General features: G+C 38.8%; 1 protein-coding gene across 11 annotated transcripts in view; it reads right to left on the bottom strand.

The window, feature by feature from the left end:
* itpr1 (inositol 1,4,5-trisphosphate receptor type 1) overlaps positions 1 to 19,919 on the bottom strand; it is a 288,950-nt gene that overhangs the window by 141,699 nt on the left and 127,332 nt on the right. For all 11 annotated transcript variants that reach the window (XM_062969741.1, XM_062969735.1, XM_062969734.1 and 8 more), the window contains 11 exons: positions 19,070 to 19,169; positions 17,886 to 18,046; positions 15,699 to 15,840; positions 10,854 to 11,012; positions 10,221 to 10,393; positions 7,621 to 7,740; positions 6,513 to 6,707; positions 4,745 to 4,996; positions 3,479 to 3,620; positions 2,473 to 2,626; positions 1,123 to 1,310 (listed from right to left, as the gene is read on the bottom strand). In XM_062969741.1, the coding sequence (XP_062825811.1) occupies positions 1,123 to 1,310; positions 2,473 to 2,626; positions 3,479 to 3,620; positions 4,745 to 4,996; positions 6,513 to 6,707; positions 7,621 to 7,740; positions 10,221 to 10,393; positions 10,854 to 11,012; positions 15,699 to 15,840; positions 17,886 to 18,046; positions 19,070 to 19,169 (1,786 nt within the window). The remainder of the gene's footprint in view (positions 1 to 1,122; positions 1,311 to 2,472; positions 2,627 to 3,478; positions 3,621 to 4,744; positions 4,997 to 6,512; positions 6,708 to 7,620; positions 7,741 to 10,220; positions 10,394 to 10,853; positions 11,013 to 15,698; positions 15,841 to 17,885; positions 18,047 to 19,069; positions 19,170 to 19,919) is intronic.

Below are 19,919 nucleotides of genomic sequence, written 5' to 3'. Positions count from 1 at the left end.
CAAAGCATCCCTGACAGATGGCCACCCAGCCTCAATGTTAATAATAATAAGAAGAAGGGTTGTAAGAGAAGAAGAGACCCCTTGGGTCATTTAGCCCAACTCGCTTTTGCCCTCGTGCCGTGGGGGCCGGATAAATAGCTTCGATGGGCCGCATCCGGCCCCCGGGCCTTAGTTTGGGGACCCCTGCTTTACTGTATGCCTATTATGGGCAAAATTTTTCTTGCTAAGTTTTTTTCAGAGGGGCTTAATCCTTGTTTTCCTCTGAGGCTGAGAGAATGTGACCTGCCCAAGATCAACCACTGGATTTCCATAACTGAGTTGTCTTGAACCCATCTTCAGAAACAAATTCCAACACTAAAACCATTAAAGCATGCTGTCTCTCACCTGTGATGGACTATCATAGAAACCTGTGGGGTTCTGAATATCTCTCAATCATCTAAACAACGTTTCGGTTAACCCTGATCACTCACTGATCCATAAGAGCAGCGTTTCTCAACCTGGGGGTCATGAGGGGGGTGTCAGAAGGGTTGCTAAAGACCATCAGAAATCACATATTTCTGATGGTCTTAGGAACCTCTTTGGTTGTGGGTAATTATAAATCCCAGCAACTACAACTCCCAAATGTCAAGGTCTATTTTCCCAGACTCCCCCAGTGTTCACATTTGGGCATACTTAGTATTCGTGCCAAGTTTGGTTCAGATCCATCACTGTTTGAGTCCACAGTGCTCTCTGGATGTAGATGAACAACAACTCCAAAACTACATTTCAATACCCACCAAACCCTTCCAATATTTTCTGTTGATCATGGGGGTTCTGTGTGCCAAGTCTGGTTCAATTCCATCATTGGTGGAGTACAGAATGCTCTTTGATTTTAGATGAACTAGAAATCCCAACAACTACAGCATTAAGAAGGTTGAGACCACTGCGTAAGAGGAAGAGATGCTGGAAATTATTACACTCCGTGTGTACAGTGACAAGTTGCCTTTGCTTCAATTTTCTACCATAATAGAAGAGCAATTGTATGAGATGAAAAATAAGAAAATTACAACAGTGCAACAGTAGTATCAAGATGGGTTTCCCAGTCAAGCTACCAATATCAATTTATCAGACTCTGAAACATACCTGAAGTATTTCAATGATTTTCAGCTTGGTGTCCATTACCAGGATATCCTCTTTTTCGGGTTCAACCTGCTTCACATTTCCTTCTGGAGCAGCAGCGAGTGGCGTCATAGGCAAAAACCCACCACCCCTAAGCACTACTTGGGTCATCAGCTCTCCAACTCCATGGATAGACCTCATCACATGGCTCCCTTCCAGAAAAGACCAACACAGAACAGGCATTTTCTGGCTAATCAAAACAAGATATCTGGTCCCAAGCAAACACAGGACATACAAGTAAACAATTTTTCAGCTGTTGCCATGTCACCCCACATTGAGAAAATAATATTTTTCAAGAAAGTCCAAAAATGTGCCCTCTCTTATTAGAGAGCAAACAGCTTGCTTTCACTGGAGAGGGAAGTTATCTTCCAGACATCTTAAAGACTAGAGAAAAAAACAGCCCACTGTGTCTCAGTCTGGGAAGTATACTGCATGCTACTCTAGGCTTATTATGGTGATCCTAGAAGATGGTAAGATGTGAAGCAAGAGTGGGTAACAGTGGGAAGCTAAGGAGGCATGTCATTCCCTCAGGAGACCCTGAAAGACTACAGCTCTTCCAATGTGTGTGTGCATGCCTTCGATGTATGGCAGCCCACATGAACTTCATAGGGTTTTCTTAGGCAAGGAATACTCAAAAGGTGGTTTTGTCAGTTACTTCCTCTGAAAAAGTGCCCATAGCACCTGGTATTCATTAGCGGTCTCCCATATAAATACAAACCTGGTTCTGATTTGCTTTCAAGATCAAAACAGGATCTGGTGACTTCAGAGTATTTCGGTCTTACATCTTTTGCAATGCATCCCCACAAAAAAGTCTGCCCCAAATCCCTTATAGAGGGTGTGAGGGCCTGTCATTCTAGACACAGTCAAGGATTTTTAACAATGGAAAATGACTAGAAGTCACTTCATAATCCTAAAAAATGAGACCTGTCCTTGATTTGCAACGGTCAAGGTGAACAAAAACATAGCAAAAATCTCGATATGCTCTCTAGACAGCATTAGTGGGCAATTTGTTTTATTCTTTGTGAATCCTGGGGGCTAACTAAAGATACATGTGAGATATATTTGTCTGTTATTTCTACCTCAATTTACCACCTGAGGATACTCAAAAATATCATTTTGTTATATTTGTGACTGTTCACAATCCCCTTATTTAGATTGGCTGGAACTTAAGTGGATTGAATGCCCAAAATCAGCACAACTATCCCTACATAGATAATATTTTATCCCATTATTTAATATAATTTCACTGAAAATTGTTCCATTTCCTCAAGGTCACTTTTCTGCTCACTTCCTCCATTTCTTTGCTGCTCTTACCTTTACTTTCTTCTCCTTTTGCTGCCTTGGTGACAGGGAAAATGGTTGCAACATGTACACAATCCAAAATAGCCAGGAGTATTTTTGTTAGTCTTAGGAGGTCACAAAAATTATAGAAGCCAAAATATATCAAGTTTCGGGCCAAGTTCACAACCTGTTTTTTAAAAACGAAAAAAAGGTTAATTGGTTTAATGAATACTTTCCCAAAGGTACTTAAAAAAATTACCACATACATACCACAGTACCCAAAAGTATTTTAGTTTTTACAAATACTTTTCATTAAAAAGCATGTCTCCTCACGAACATCAATCTTCTGGATCACCCTAATGTACAGATGTTCACAAAGTCATGGGTAACAGCAATTAAAGCATGTTATATAAAATTTGACACAGAAGCTTCTGTCTCTAAATTAATAATTTAGTTCAGTGGAAGTCTTGAACAGGATCTTGTCACTAATTTTAAAACTAACCAAATTCCTTGGTTTATTAGAATAAAAACTGGTAAAACCATTAAAGCTTTCTTGACCTGACTGTGGAAACAACAACTCATATAGATATTTTATTTTGCAGACTGTATAATACAGGTGAGTAATCCTTCTTAAAACATTTGAGACAAGAAGTGTTTTGGAATTCACATTTTGTCAGATTTTGCAATACCTCTATATACATACAGGAACATAATGGAATATCTTGGAAACAGCACCCAGGTTCAAACACAAAATTTATTTATATTACCTTATACTCACAGCCTAAAAATAATTTTATACAATATTCTAAAATAATTTCATCCATTATTCAAAGCCTAGTCTCCCAATGCCCTAGTCCAAAACCCAAAGTAATATTACACTGGCTCTCTTTAGTGATTTACACTTGGCTCCAAATAAAGGCTACTTTCTGTTGAGTATTTTGTAATGGTTTCACTATTTGTTCACTGATGGGTCTATGGACTGTAATAAAACTGTATATAGCGTATATTGTAATAGTTTCCTGCTCCCAAAAACATTTACCTCAAATGTGAGTTTATTTTTTTCTTTATCAGAAAAAGGGAATCTTTGGCAAACAACATCTCTTAAATATTCCTCCACAAAATCCATTGTCTGTGCAAATCTCTCCTTGATTTCATCTTTGGAAGTTCCACTGCTATCATAGCTGGAGGGGGGAAAAGTGAGTTTCTTAGATTTGTTTTCCGTTTCTCTTGAAAAGAAATACCAGAATGTTTATACATAAGAATTTATCATTTGACACTACAAACAAAGGAGATACTTATTTCCCTCAATATGTTACTGCAAGCATTAATTTGATAAATATACTTAGAGACATCAAGAATACTAAATGAGAGCAGGCTAAATAAATAGTAACCCATTCTGCTCCTAGCTTCCTATATCTAAATTAGACATTTGCTATCCCTATAACAAATAATGTATGGCTTTTGACACAGAAACTGAAAATAAGAAGATATCATACCACGGATGAGTCCTACTAGACTCTATTATGGAGGAAATAAACACATTTTAGGAGTTGACAAAAATCCTCTTTTCAGCAGTAAACTTTCAATAAATCACATTAGAAACAAAATGTATTTCATGGTTTTCTGAAAATTTGCTTGTTAGTTGGAAGTCTTTTTCCTCGGTGATTGAGGTGTAAAGCAGGGAGAAATTTATATCATTTGCTTATTAGCACAGTCCTCCTAATATATGTTAAAATCAAATGCCACACATAGAAAATGGTCAAAGACTATACAGGCAGTCCTTGAGTTACAAGCATCTGACTTACAAATGACTCATGTTTAAGAACCGCAGTGAGACAACAGGAAGCGAGAGAAATCTACCCATTGGAAGAAATTCACTCCTGAAAGAGTTATCATGGGGAAAAGATGTCACCACTGAAGATTTATCACCAATCCTTGTTTCTACAACAAGCCAAATGTTTCAAAACCCTATTGACAAAGGCACAGAAAGTGAGGTGAAATCTTCTGAATGGGGGCACAGACAGAAAAACAAACACTACAGGGGTGTCACCCTTCCCTATGCTATCCAAAGTTATATATTTGGCTGGAGTTTCACTTAAAAATGTACCTTTTCCAACATGCAAATAAATTCAACTCAAGAACAAATCTACATAACCTATCTTGTTTGTAACTTGAGGACAGCCTGTACTCATATTTTTTTTTCCACTGAAGGGACACATTGGCCTTCATCAGAATCTAAAATTTGAAAAACAAGAAATTTCCTCTCATTCTTATTGTAGAAAGCTATTGATCACCAGGTACTCACTCATCAATTGCAATTTCGGAAGGTATCTCTGACCATAATCGTGCATATTTCACTGGGGTCACTTGTTCTTGGGGATCCCGGTCAACATGCATGTGCAACATCAGCCGACAGAAGGAAGCTCTCAAGTCATAAGGCAAATTTTCGTCAGACATGCAACGAAGGATGAGGTCTACATCCAATTGGCCAGATATTTCATTTATAGCCAAATACTGCCGATCAAGACACATCCTGGCAAAAAGATTCAGCTGATACCTATGGGACATAGAAGCACAATTAAAATGGTATGGGTATCTAAATAATGGCAGTAAGTGATATATTCTAGGAAGAGAGAGAATACACACACACACACACACACACACACACACACACACACTTGTTAATGAAACTGAATGCATCGTATTTTTAATTATATGTAAGCTACATTATATGGGGAAAAGTGAAATATAAATAAAATAAAATAAATATTTTCAAAGTCTTCCTTTAAAAAAAAACTACTGCCAAACAACATTAAAATGGAAAGGGGATATGTATTTTAGAACATACTTTAAGCAGTACTTTTCAACATAGCAACCAAGCATCTGATAACAGTATCAGCGGAATCAGTAACGATGATTTCACTTAGTCATGACTGAAAAAACATGTTCTCTGTAGGCATTTCTAGGTCCTCCACCAGTTTTACACTGTTTCTGCTGAATGTTGACCAGAGTTGTGTTGCAGAACCTAGAAATTGTGTTTTCCTTAGGCATTTTCTAGAGTCTCAATTGAGTGTCTATGGTATGTGTTCATTTCAAAAGAATTTGCTATTATACTATGTAACAAAATTTGAAAACTTTTCTGTCCTTGCTTTGAAAGAGTGATTTCCCACTTACTTTGAAAGTAATTCTTCTACTCTAGAAACATATTTTTGTGGTAGCCACACAATATGTTAAATTGGTTGAGACTCTATGAAATATTAATTGAAAAACTATAGCAAAATGTACTACAGGATGTCCCGCAAAAACAAAGTTTAGTCTTTAGTTTAATCTTTTTCCATGTTTTTATGACAGAACCAACTGGGAAATGACATTTATAACCCAGGAACAAAAATTGTATTAGATAGTATTACAGTAGAGTCTCACTTATCCAACACTCACTTATCCAACGTTCTGGATTATCCGACGCATTTTTGTAGTCAATGTTTTCAATACATCATGATATTTTGGTGCTAAATCCGTAAATACAGTAATTACTACATAGCATTACTGCATATTGAACTACTTTTTCTGTCAAATTTGTTGTATAACATGTTGTTTTGGTGCTTAATTGGTAAAATCATAACCTCATTTGATGTTTAATAGGCTTTTCCTTAATCCCTCCTTATTATCCAACATATTCGCTTATCCAACGTTCTGCCGGCCCATTTATGTTGGATAAGTGAGACTCTACTGTATCTGTAATTTCACATTTTTGTGGTAAGTCCAGAAACATATCATTCTGGATGGGGAGGGGTATGTGTGAGTATCATACCATATATCTTTGTACTATAATACAGATTTGCACACTGAAATTTACTACCTGTAAACTGTAACTTGGTTACGGGAAAGTACTATACGGTAGTGATCAGATATTTTTTCTTACCATTTACTTCTTCAAGGAAAGCATGAATAACTGTCATTTTAATAATTCCCCCCAATTCTTGAAGTTGTTGTGTGATTAATAATAGATCAGGCTAGTTTAGTACACACTTCAGGTTACACTGCCATAGCCAAATATTGCTTGCGGTGTTAACCTGTAGTAGCTGAGTACATCCCGGTCTTCCTTCTGCCCTTCTTTAGCATCCTGAGCCAGCTCTCTGATACTCTTACTGCGGACCTCTTTGTTGCTGTCTCTCCAGAATAACCAGACTTCTTCCTCATCCTCACCAACCTCCAAGGAGTTCTCTCCAGATGATAACTCTTCAAATTCAAACCGAGACAGGACCAGCCTAAGCATTTATGCAAGGATGAAAAGCAAATTACTTCCATGCAGAATTTTATTTGCTTTCAGAACATAGTCCTGCAATAGGTTTTTCTCCCCCCAAGGTCATTAACATCAGAGGACAGCATCATATGCACGAAGTCCTCCTTAAGGTACAGCTGATATGGTTTACAGTGTTATTAAAATAGCTCTAAAACAGCAATTGCCTAGAGAAGTCTGGCTGCACAAGTTTCTGTTATTTGCGTGTTATGTTCTTATCCCTGTTTCTCCACCAAGGAGTAGACAGGATTCTGAACTTTTTGTTTAACCTTAACCTTTACTGCCATAGGCGGACTAAACCTCCTACAGCTCACTTATCTTTCCGTTTACACATTTGTATATTAGAGTCTTGTCTTTTCTTATGAAACTTATAGATCTTACCACCTTCTCCAATTCTCATGCTATTGGATTGTGAGCATGACCTTTGCCCCTAACTGGCTGAACTAAACATTGGTTAACTTGGCCTTACACAGGCATCCTGCACCTTGAGTATAATAAAGAACAGATCAACAATTCGGATAATAGCATCCCTCCCATGTTCTCAATTTCAGCTTCCAGCCAACATGAACAGTGGTTAGGGATTCTGGAAGCCCAACTACAAAAAATCAGGCGAACCAAAGGTTGAGAACTATTGTACTTTAAGATAGGGAGACACTTCTGTTAACTTTAAATCTGCTCCATCTGGCATTCTGTTATCTAAGGGTGGCAAACTGGTTGGAGACTCCAAAAAAGCAATCACTGCTTTGTTAGAAATAAACAACCTGACATTTTTCTTTGTTTTCTCCAGACTGGGACCAATTCTGATGAGATGTCATTACTCAAAACTTTACAGCTGTCTTCTATCTAAAAGGAAGACATTTCTTTTTAAAATCCCAACTTACTTAGTTTCAATCAGTATGTCTGCATTTGCTGGATTTAAAACTGCTTTACAAATCAGCTCCTGGGTCACTGGAATAGATTTGTTCATGGATACACAAAGGTCTGAGAGGTAATCCAAGAACCTATTGAGAAAAAAAGCCAAAACACTGAAACTGTGTAATGTTCTTCAACTGCTAAAGATCTATATGTATTGGGAAGAAGGAAAAACTATTTCAGAGGAACATAAGACTTCAAGACCTTAGTAAGCAGTATGCATCTACCTTATTAATCACCTGCCTTCTCCTCTCACTTCAAAAACATTTCTAGGAAACTAAAGAATTGTCACAATTTTCACAGAACGAGCACCCATCCACAGATCAGTTAAACTGTTTATTCAGTTTAGATGCATCAAGATTAATAATGTCAGAGAAAATAATTTGGTCCACATTTTAAAGCAATCTCATCAAGTCCATGTTTTAGGTTACTATTTATTTATTTATTTATTATTTACTGTACTTAAACCCTGCCCTTCTCACCCCTGAAGGGGGACTCAGAGTGGCTTCCAAACTATGGTGATAATTTAATGCCAGATTCAAACAATAACAGTAAAACAATATTATAAAACTATAAAAACATATACTGTACATATCCATTATAAATCTTTCAGATTATTAAAACTTATCAAAGGTCTAGCACTAACTCAACTTTATAAACATTAAACCAAATGCTTTCGCCGTTCTTATACAGGTTCCATCATGCTTTATAAATAGTACATATATTATTTTTATACAATATAAATAATAGATATTATTTATAGAGCAATGCCTTCATCCTACAGGTTCTAAATCTGCCTGAGACTTGTAATACAATGCATAGGCTAAATTATGTACGTAAGTATGTTAGGGCATGAAAAGAAATGAAAGTGTTGGTGTATCTTTAAAATCAAACTTTGAAAATAATGCAGACTTTGGATGGGACAGGTCTGTAGCTGAATACACACATAATATTGATCGAGTCACACGTCCCTTATATATTATAATTCATATTGGAATAAGGTCTCCAAAAAGTTTTAATCAGATTTCAATGGAGGAGGGAGCAAAAGAAAATGTGTATTGATTTTTATTGAACTACTAGAACTCATTGCATGTAAACTTACTAACTACAGTAGAACCCCGGTACTCCGAGTTAAACCGGCGGACCTCAACTCGGTCAACCGGATAACTCGGATTACCAAGCGGGACGCAGGCTGGATCGGGAGGCGCTGCAAACGCCTCCCGGTTCAGTCCTCGTCCCCATGGAGAGGCCTCTCCATGGGGACGACAACTGAACCTGGAGGCGTTTGCAGCGCCTCCCGCTCCAGCCTTCGTACCCATGGAGAGGCCTCTCCATGGGGACGAGGACTGAACCAGGAGGCGTTTGCAGCGCCTCCCGCTCCAGCCTTCGTCCCCATGTAGAGGCCTCTCCATGGGGACGAGGACTGAACCAGGAGGCGTTTGCAGCGCCTCCCGCTCCAGCCTTCGTCCCCATGTAGAGGCCTCTCCATGGGGACGAGGACTGAACCGGGAGGCGTTTGCAGCGCCTCCCGCTCCAGCCTTCGTACCCATGGAGAGGCCTCTCCATGGGGACGAGGACTGAACCGGGAGGCGTTTGCAGCGCCTCCCGCTCCAGCCTTCGTCCCCATGTAGAGGCCTCTCCATGGGGACGAGGACTGAACCGGGAGGCGTTTGCAGCGCCTCCCGCTCCAGCCTTCGTCCCCATGTAGAGGCCTCTCCATGGGGACGAGGACTGAACCGGGAGGCGTTTGCAGCGCCTCCCGCTCCAGCCTTCGTACCCATGGAGAGGCCTCTCCATGGGGACGAGGACTGAACCGGGAGGCGTTTGCAGCGCCTCCCGCTCCAGCCTTCGTACCCATGGAGAGGCCTCTCCATGGGGATGAGGACTGGACTGGGAGGCGTTTGCAGCGCCTCCCGATCCAGCCCTTGTCCCCACGGAGAGGCCTCCCCGCGGTTGGGAGCACCCCCGCAACGAAGGGGCTCTCCCTCCCTTTGGCGGAGGCCTGGAGCCAGGGAAGTGACTCCCGCTTCCTCTGGCTCCAAGCCTTCGCCAAAGGAAGAAAGCCCCTTCGTTCGGCGGGTGGGTGAACGGGGAGGCCCGCAAAAGCTCCTTCGTCACGCCGGGGCGGCAACACCGGTGCCCGGCGAGGCGAAGGAGTCGGACGTGCGTGTTGCTAGGTAGATAACAAGCTACCTAGCAACACGCACAGGGCGCTCGCCCCTTGGGAGGTGCCTCCTGCGTGTTGCTAGGTAACTTACTATCTACCTAGCAACACGCAGGGGCCACCTCCCAAGGGGCCTGCACCCAGTGCATGTTGCTAGGTAGCTTGCTATCTACCTAGCAACACGCATGCCAGCAAGCAGGTGGCCCTCCCCGTTCACCTGCTCGGATTGCATGGAGGCTCGAACGAGCGGGGCTCGAACGAGCGGGGTTTTACTGTAGGTATAAAAACAAAGAAGGAAAATAGAAACAAGCCACCTGGCCAATTCATGCAGCAGTTTCAAGTCTATCAGATGTCCTACTGAAATCTGTATCCACCTTTTATTTTATCAAAAACAGGAGTGCTTACCTGGGCTCTCTGTTTTTCCGTACAAGGCTTACAAAGGTATCAATTTCAGCAGCTGTGATGTGTTTCTCCAACAGTTTACGATTGTTGTGAAGCAATGCTGTGATGGTGTCTTCTGCTAAAACATCATACCCAATTTGTTTCTGCATAAAACCAAACTGCTTAGCTATATATTCCTTTAAAAATAGAAAAGACAGAGGGGATAGACATTAACATCATTTAAAAATCAAAGAATAACCAAGAAGAATAACGGAGGAGGAGGAGGAGGGGGGGGAGGGGGAGGGGGAGGGGGAGGGGGAGGGGGAGGAGGAGGAGGAGGAGGAGGAGGAGGAGGAGGAGGAGGAGGAGGAGGAGGAGGAGGAGGATTTAAAAAATATCAACTTTACATGATGTTGTTCGGGTGGCAACAATCCTTTTTTCTTAAGAAAAGGCCACTCTGAAAAGTGGGATATATTGAACAATTTTGTAAAAAAAAAACCTTCTGATTCTGAGTTGAATTTGTTGTTCTGTTTTCTAAATCACAATTTATCCCATTTGGATTTCAATGGCACACAACAATTCCCCACTGAATCAAAAGCAAAAGGGGAACTCAGTGATGTAGAAACACACTATGGTTTCCATGGCTAACTTCCTAACCTGGTTCTTCCTGTAGTCTTGCTGGGAGTGCCTTAACACTCTGTAACAGAGGCGGCAAATGTGTCGAAAAGGAGCATGACGTTGGTCGCCAAGTTCTTCCAGTCTCAACATTGGTCCATCTCCACAGTCAGTAAATGGTGCTTGTAATAACTTGAAAATCTGGAAATCGGAGTAAGAAAACCTAGATATTTACACTGAACACATTGTCTTTCAATGACAAGGTCATTTGACAAACTGAACACATAACATGATGGCATTCTTGCAATAATTAACCTGCATTATGGTATTTAACATAATATTGAATGACACCAAGTTAGTGGCACCAATCCTTTCATGATATTGCTTAAACAACTTCTGTTACTTTTATTACAGGGTTTTTAGTGCCTTGCTGCTTAGGAATGCATTGTACCACAGGCGAGAGATATTGGTTTCCATAAAACTTGCTATTTTCATTATTTTAACTAACTGTAATAGTAATATACTACCTTGGGAAGCCTTGGCACTGTTATTGTAATTAATCAGTATTAATAGCCATTTTCTGAGATAAGCTACACAATGCACACACACTTAAAGTTGTCACCCTGAAGAGGCAGTTCCTAGTTATTTAATCAATCAATTTAGACTTTAAAACAAATAATGTTAATGATGAGCAGTGAAAGTTAAATTAGAAATTCTCATATCATGACTTTGTCCGCCTAACAGCCAAATAATATTTGCAAGGCCTTTATTCCGCTTTTCCAACATCTTGCTGATCCCTGAGTGACTTGTTTCTAGAGTCAAATATGGCTCTGATCAGCCATAGATTCAGGACAAAAGAAATTCATTCCTCACAAAACATATAACATGTATAGTATTTTCAGCCTCAGGATATATAATGCAGACACTGGAGGGTATTCGACATGTTCATGCGCAACAGCGACTACTCATGAGAACTGCATTCGGTTTAATTGGGTGAGCCATTGTTTTAGTGTTATGAGAGAGGGAGAAAAACGTATTTTACCCATTTTTTTCATACCAGGAATCTTTTTGTAGCTACCCTTAATATCCCTTTTTTCCATGCCAAAGACAAGAAATGATACAATTTTACTTACATCAGTATATTTTTGCTCACGTCTTTTTGTACATTTTCCAATATTATTTTAATTAAAGTATTACATGCTACCTTTTCACAGTATTCCAGATGTAACTAAACTATACAAGAAATTAAGGCTACTGTGAAGCTATTTATTTATCGTATCAGAAGAGAACCTAGGGTACAGTTGTAATGTATTTAAAAACATAAAGAAAGTTAAAAACTTGGCATTACGCTAAATGTCCTTTGACCAGTAGCTGGCCACTTGGAGTGCCTCTGGTATTGCTATAAGGAGGTCCTCTATGGAGCATGTGGCAGGACTCAAACTGCATTGTAATCGATGGTCTGTGGTTTGCTTTTCTCCACACTCGCATGTTGTGGACTCCACTTTGTGGCCCCATTTCTTTTCTTTTTTTAAGAAAAAAAACTTTTGAGTTACACAGGTAGCCCTACAGGTAAGTTGGGGAAGGATCAGCCGGGGAAGGGAGGTTTAAACTACGACTTGGGGGGTTTGGGAATGGGTGTGGGGAGTGGGGAAAGGTAAATTCCCTAAAACAGATTGTTTGGAGGAAAAGGGGGTAGGGGAAGGGAAACATAAACTAATGGTTGGGGTGTATGGGGGGGGGGGTGGTTGACTTCCCTTCTTTTCTTCCAGTTTTCTGGTTTCTCTTAAGCGTAGTTTTCCTTTAGATGGCCTTCTAGATCTGTCCAGTCCGTTTTTTTCATTCTATTCTCTTTCACTAGAAAGGTTAATCTATCCATATCTTTTATCTCAATGATTTTATCTATCCACAAATCTTTTGTAGGTGGAGTTTCTGATTTCCAATATTTGGCGATTATGATTCTCGCTGCAGTTATAAAATAAGTAAAAAGTTTATCTTTATTTACGTCCAATTTTTCTTTTTGATCTACGAGGCCTAATAAGAAGATTTCTGGTTTCAACTCAAGATTTAATTTTAAAATTTTATTACATTCTTTTTGTATTGCCTTCCAATAACTAGTTAACTTTTTACAGTTCCACCACATATGGAAGTAGGAACCAACTTGTTCTTTACACCTCCAACAGTGGTTATTTACATTTTTCCACATTAGTCCTATTGTTTTTGGTGTCAGATACCATCTGTGAATTACATTTAACCAGTTTTCTTTGAGTTCTGTTGCATATGTATATTTCATTTTTTTCATCCAAATTTCTTTCCATTCGTTTAATTTTATTGGTCTACCTATATTTTGTGCCCATTTTATCATTGAATTGGTGATCTCAGCGTCTGCCGTTTCCCATTCTAACAGTTTTTTATATATGACTGATACTACTTTATTCTTTCTTTGGATCAGAATGTCCCAAAAACCATTTTCCGTTGTGAAACCTATCCTTGTGTCATTTTTAAAAGCTTCTTTAGTTTGCATATATTGGAACCATGAGACATTTTTGTTGATTTTTTGTATTTCACTCAGATCTTTAATTTGAGGTGATTTTTGAATTAAACAATCTTTCTTTAAAATTTCCTTATAGGTCGGCCACTCTGTCCACCCTAGAAGCCTTCTCTGATTGGCTTCTAAAGGGGATAGCCATATTGGTGTTTTTGTGTATAAGTAGTTTTTATATTTTTCCCAAACTTTTATCAGGGAGGACCAATGCTTGGTCGAACATTGTGAAAGCCACCCACTGCATGGCTATCACCCTCCTCCCACCAGACTCAAATCAAGGAAGGGCTTCATGAGAACCACCACTCCTCTTGATGTTCCTCCAGCAACAGCAAGGGTATCCCTCTGGGCAGCTAAACCTGGCAATTCTAACTGGATGGCCCCCCATGAGGGTCTTCCTCCAGGGGCAAACCAAGAATGGGCAACTTGGAAGTCCCTGAACAGACTCAGAAGTGGAGTGGGCAGATCAAAAGACAACTTGGCAAGGTGGCACTACCTGGAGGAATCCTCCACCTTGTGTGACTGTGGAACAGAACAAACAACTCCGCATATGTATGCTTGCCCACAATGCCCTGCCTCATGTACGGAGGAGGAGTTGTTTAAAGCTACAGATAATGCGGTTGCTGTTGCCCGCTTTTGGTCCAAAACTATTTAGTTGCTTGTGATTTCTTTTTTTTATTTCCATTATTTGAAATGTATTTGTTGTACAATGCTTTTGACACGAAATAAATAAATCAGGGAGGACCTAATAAAGTGATTTCGGAAGTTCTTTTCCACACTCGCTTTGTTGTACCACAAATAACCGTGCCACCCTCTACGTAGATCATGGCCTTCCAAAGTTAGAATTTTTGGAGATTTGTCCAGTCTTTTATCCAGTCCAAGACACAGGCCTCGTGATACAATCTTAAATCTGGGAGTCCTACACCTCCTTTATTTTGGGGGGTAATCATAGTACTATGTTTAATCCTGGGTTTTTTATTGTTCCATATGAATCTAGTTATGTCCCGCTGCCATTCTTTGAATAGTTTGTTATTCCTTATTATGGGTATATTTTGAAAAAGATAAAGAATCTTTGGCAAAATAGTCATCTTAATTGTAACTACTCTTCCTAATAGAGACAGGTTTAGATTTTTCCACGCGACTAGGTCTTTCCTTATTTCCTTCCATTTTGTGATGTAATTTAGTTCTAGTAATTGGTTATTTTTGGCTGAAATCCAGATTCTTAAATATTTTATTTTAGACGGAGTATCTAATCCTGATATTTCTCTTAATTCATCCTTACTGCTTTTTGTCATATTTTTGTTAGGATCTTTGTCTTATTTTTGTTAATTTTGAATCCCGCTAATTTTCCAAATTCTTCTATTTTGTCCAACCAATTTTGGATATTATGTTTGGGGTTTTCTATAATACAAATTATATCATCCGCAAAAGCCTGGACCTTAAATTCTTGCTTATCTATTTTTATTCCTTTTAAATTTTTGTCCTTCTTTAAGTTGCGGATTAACAATTCTAACGCAAAAATAAATATCAGTTGAGAAAGAAGGCAGCCTTGTCTGGTCCCTTTGTTTATTGAAAAACTTCCCGTTGTTTGACCATTGATCCGAGTTTTGGCTGACTGCTCATTATATATGGCATTGGCATACTGGCTGATATCCAAACAGGGGATGGGCTGGAGATGTCACTGCCTTGGTCCTTTCATTATTGGCTGCTACTTCCCGGCGGATGTCAGTGGTGCAATACCGGCTAAACAGTATAATTTCTCCAGTGGTGTGGGGTGTAAACATCCTGTAAGAATGCGACATGTCTCATTAAGCGCCACATCCACTGTTTTAATGTGGTGAGATGTGTTCCACACTGGGTATGCGTATCTAGCAGCAGAGTAGCAAAGCACAAGGGCAGATGTCTTCACGGTGTCCGGTTGTGATCCCCATGTTGTGCCAGTCAGCTCACTAATTCTTGTTTCATTATCAAGATGAATCCCTAGAATGGAATTTGCTTTTTCACAGTTGCTCCACTTTGTGTTGAACCACCTTTGGTGGGATCTACACTGCCATATAATGTGCGTTCTGAAATTGGATTATATGACAGTGTAGATCCAGCCTATATGATTGCAAACTGCTATCATTTTAATATTCATCATGCATATTAGTAAAGATGATATTTTGCTCAATAATCACTACTTTATACATATTCTTACAGAATCACAGGTTCAGTTACTGCCCTGGTTCAGAGTTGGAGCAGTGAAACAACCACCACCAGAAACAAACCACTTATCCCATGAACTGTGAAACCAGTTTATTTTCAGCATTACTCTCCTCAAATCCTCTCTATTAAAACATTCAATGTACCTGTTTCAGAATATTTTGCTCTCTCATTAACTTTTGTCGTTCTCTGTTTGGCTTTGAAAACATAACTTCAAGTACATCTTGCCCAGAATTTGTACCACCAGTAACAAAATATACCAGATCTTCCAGCAATTTCGTAACAGACCTACACAGATGTAAAAACAAAAATTAGCTGTTAACCCAAAATATGGCATGAATATATCCTTCCTTAACAATATAGCCAAAAACTCAGTTACAAGGAAGAGGGGAAAATATATTTGATAATATTGAATTAAAAGATATAATCCCCCAAACATTCCAATTAACCATTATATTTTAAAGTCCCAAGAGACATGGGAGGCATTGTTGAGTGATAAATTGTTTTGCAGAAAAAAAACTAAAATTTTCTCCTTAGATTCAATATATTTTTGTGACATTATGCAACATTTTTTCTCTTTTGAAGTTTGTATTATGATCTGCTCTCCAATTAGCATATTGAAGTTATAATTTGATTTGTAAACATACTGGGAAGAAATTGAAAGATTGGAGGAAAACTAACTGAATATGCTGGGCAAATCAGTGATTGTTAAATCATATATTCTTCCTAGGTTCTTAATACTTTATACATTACTATATAACAGTGGTTCTCAACCTGTGGGTCCCCATGTGTTTTGGCCTACAACTCCCAGAAATCTCAACCAGTTTACCATCTGTTAGGATTTCTGGGAGTTGAAGGCCAAAACATCTGGTGACCCACTGGTTGAGAACCACTGCTATATAAAGAAATTTTTTTTTAAAAATAGGCTTAACAGCTTAGAAAAACGTATATGGGATTTTTAGGGGGTATTACGAGGGTTGAATGAAAAGTAATGCCTCCACCTTCGTACCTCCACAGCAGATGGCAGTACTGGCATGCGGCAGGTACTGGCTTGTTCAGTAGACTCTCCTCTACAGTTCCATTTGGCGGGAAGCCTTATCATTGAATAGTTGTGTTGTTAAAGTGTGAAGTATGGAACCCTGTGCAGACAGTCGGTCAATGTGACTTAAGTAACGTGCAGTCATTGAATTCTTGACAGCAGAAGGTGTCATCGCAAAGGACATTCAGCAGAGAATGCAAGCTGTTTATGGTGATTGTGTTGATGTGAGTACTGTGCATAGTTGGGCAAGTAAGTTTAAAGATGTTGAGGTGGGAACACCTGACTTGCGTGACAAACAAAGAGTTGGATGTCCTGTGACAGGAACCACCGAGTTTCACAAGCAAAAGGTTGACAGATTGATTCAGGACGATCGTCATATTACTCAGAAAAAAATTTCAAGCATAATCAGCATTTCACAAGAACGTGTGAGTCACATTACTGCTTTGTTTGGCTACTGGAAGTTCTGTGCACGATGGGTACTGTGAGACGCTGGTTGCGGAAACAGTGTCGACTTCTTCTGCGACAGCTTCAGAAAACTTATTCATCACTGGCAGAAATGTATCCAATTGTCTGATAATTATGTGGAAAAGTGAATAGTGGTAGTTAAAGAGCACATTCTAAGGATTATTTCTGTGTTTGATTTATTAAAATATTCCCATCCAAACCCAAGTAACGAAGGTGAAGGCATTACTTTTCATTCAATCCTTGTAAATCTATTAGATTTACCCTTTCAGAAAAACGGATCTGTGGATTTAAAATAGCGAAAGGGATTTTTTTTAAAGGCATGTTTACCATAGTCTTGGCTCCTTTCATTGCTTTAATAACTCAGCAAGTTTTATGCAATAGTCCACTATCACATCAGCAATCATTTTGGGCATCATAATTTTAAGCTGGTTATGCCATTAAAGATACTTCGTAAAAAGTTTATGCATACAGTTGTTTTTGGAATTAATGTTAATATTGCTTGAATGACTTTGTTATGATTTGGCATCTTGATTGTCTTTTCTTTTCTTTTGTTTCTGGAAAATAATTTAATATTTTTGTATCTTATTTATTTGTTTGTTTATTTATTTATTTACAGCATTTATATTCCGCCCTTCTCACCCCAAAGGGGATTCAGGGCGGATCACATTACACATATAGGCAAACATTCAATGCCTTTTAACATAGAACAAAGACAAACAAACATAGACTCCGAGCGGGGCTCGAACTCATGACCTCCTGGTCAGAGTGATTCATTGCAGTTAATTGCACTGGCTTGTTCTCCCGCCTGCGCCACAGCCCGGGCCCTTACCTCCTTTCATTCTGGGTTATTGTTCCCTTTTCCAGCTTGCCAGCAATGGAACCTAATACTTTGCTTGCATCATTTGCAAAATCCAAATCTCGCACTTCCGCAGGAGAAACCGGTACTATAGCAAAAGCTTCTTTGTCCTCTTTCACAGGAGAGGTGCCAATCTTAAAACCAATGAAAATTTAGTCAGCCTCTGGTGCAGCCTCTGGTGTAGTAGCAATGATACTAGAAAAAGTGCTCAAGATGGAGAAAAGCTTATTTGAACTATTTTGCATTATAACATGCTTTACATTCTCGGGGAAAGAACCTAATTGAATACTGCATCTTAAATACTGAAAATATTTCTTTCTGACAGTCATGCTATTCTTCAATTATATAAAAAATGTTTGACAAGCTCCCAGGCTAGTGAAAGCTACACCTACACAGAAGAATAAATGCAGTTTGATACCACTAATTGCTATGGCTCAATGCGACAGAATCCTAGGAGTTGTAGTTTTGCAACTCCTGAGTTAGCCTTCTCTGCCAAAGTGTGCCTCGCCAAACTACTATTCCAATGATTCCATAGCATTGAGCCATGGGAGTTAAAGTGCTGTCAAACTACATTCATTCTATAATATAGATCACCCCTAATAATCCAGACCAAGTACTAAGAAAGCAAGAGACAGAATATGTTTCTAGGAAGAGTTATCAATGACTATAAAACAATGATTCTAAGTGTTTATTTTTTCAGCTGTTTTGGATTTCAAATCACAGTAAAGCCAGCTATTGGTTATGTTGGTTAGAGTTCTGGGACATGGTCCAAAACACCCACAGTCTGAGAATGATTGCCATGAAAGATTTGCGCTATGCTGCTAGGGCAAAACTGGCTCTTGCTCATATTCTGCTGCTAGCCAAATAGGCTACCAAGCAACATGGGGGACAGGGGACCAGTTAATTCTTCATATGGATTGCAAATGTTATCCTATCTGACATGTAAATACCATTGAAAGGACATTCCCTTGTCTATAAGCTCTTCTCAAGATGCTGCACATCGTTCAGTGATAGATGCTTACTATTCATTTATACTCGTGATAAGAGTTATGCCCAAGTAATATTTTATATATAGCATCAGGAATACATTTGCCGACTCTCTTGCCAACTTCCAGATAGCTACACTGGCAGATAACTACTTTCCTTCAAGGACTTACTTTAAGCATCACAGGTTTTTCTTCTTCTTTATCAATGGGTATGTTGGTGCTGTGAACCCAGGTATTTGTACACAGGTGTCTAAGTCTGACATAAGAGTTCCTAAAAGGACCAAATATATTTATAGTAAAATACCAGAAATATAGCTTTCTAAATAATGTGACATTTCAAAGAAACAAAATCTTTTCTTAAATGATAGTTTATTTTTGAACAACAAAGCCGTTATTTTTTAAATAATCTAGCTGTCTCAAATTCCAAGTTACTTTGTACTACCTTTTTGACTATTGTAAAATGAATTACATTTTTGTTCTAAAAGGTCACCCCTGAATATTGATGGGCTGTTACTTGTTGAGGCGTGATATAATGTTGTCTCTGTCATTTTAGGCATTCTCTTTCAGTGTTGTTTTCGTTTCTTAAGTGAAACATCACTTAATCTATCTCTTCATGTATACCGCTGCAAAAAAACCCCACTAAAACTGCAATCCATCTAACTTTCTGAGATTAAACACTATGTGGACTCTTCTTGCACTCTTAAGTAAATTTAAATACTACATAATTACAAAATTTACCCCCAAAAAAGGATCAAAGTGTGCAATCACTGGCTGATGAGAATTTGGAATATACTTCAACAACAAAAGGGTTTTTCCAATGTGTGGCTAAAATATGTTTTAATCTGAATTGTTTTTAATACTAATTATGTTTAATATTGCTTTAATATTATTATATTTGAATATTTTAAATTGTAGTGTAATGCTTTTAATGTTAGCCACTTTGAGAGAAAAAGTAGGATATAAATAAACATAATAATAATAATAATAATAATAATAATATATGAATTAAGATAAAAGCTAA

The sequence above is a fragment of the Anolis carolinensis genome, chromosome 2 (assembly GCF_035594765.1).
Source record: "Anolis carolinensis isolate JA03-04 chromosome 2, rAnoCar3.1.pri, whole genome shotgun sequence".
NCBI classification, from domain to species: Eukaryota; Metazoa; Chordata; class Lepidosauria; order Squamata; family Dactyloidae; genus Anolis; species Anolis carolinensis.
Note: the sequence above shows the minus strand (reverse complement) of the source record. Positions and strands in the feature narration are given on the sequence as shown.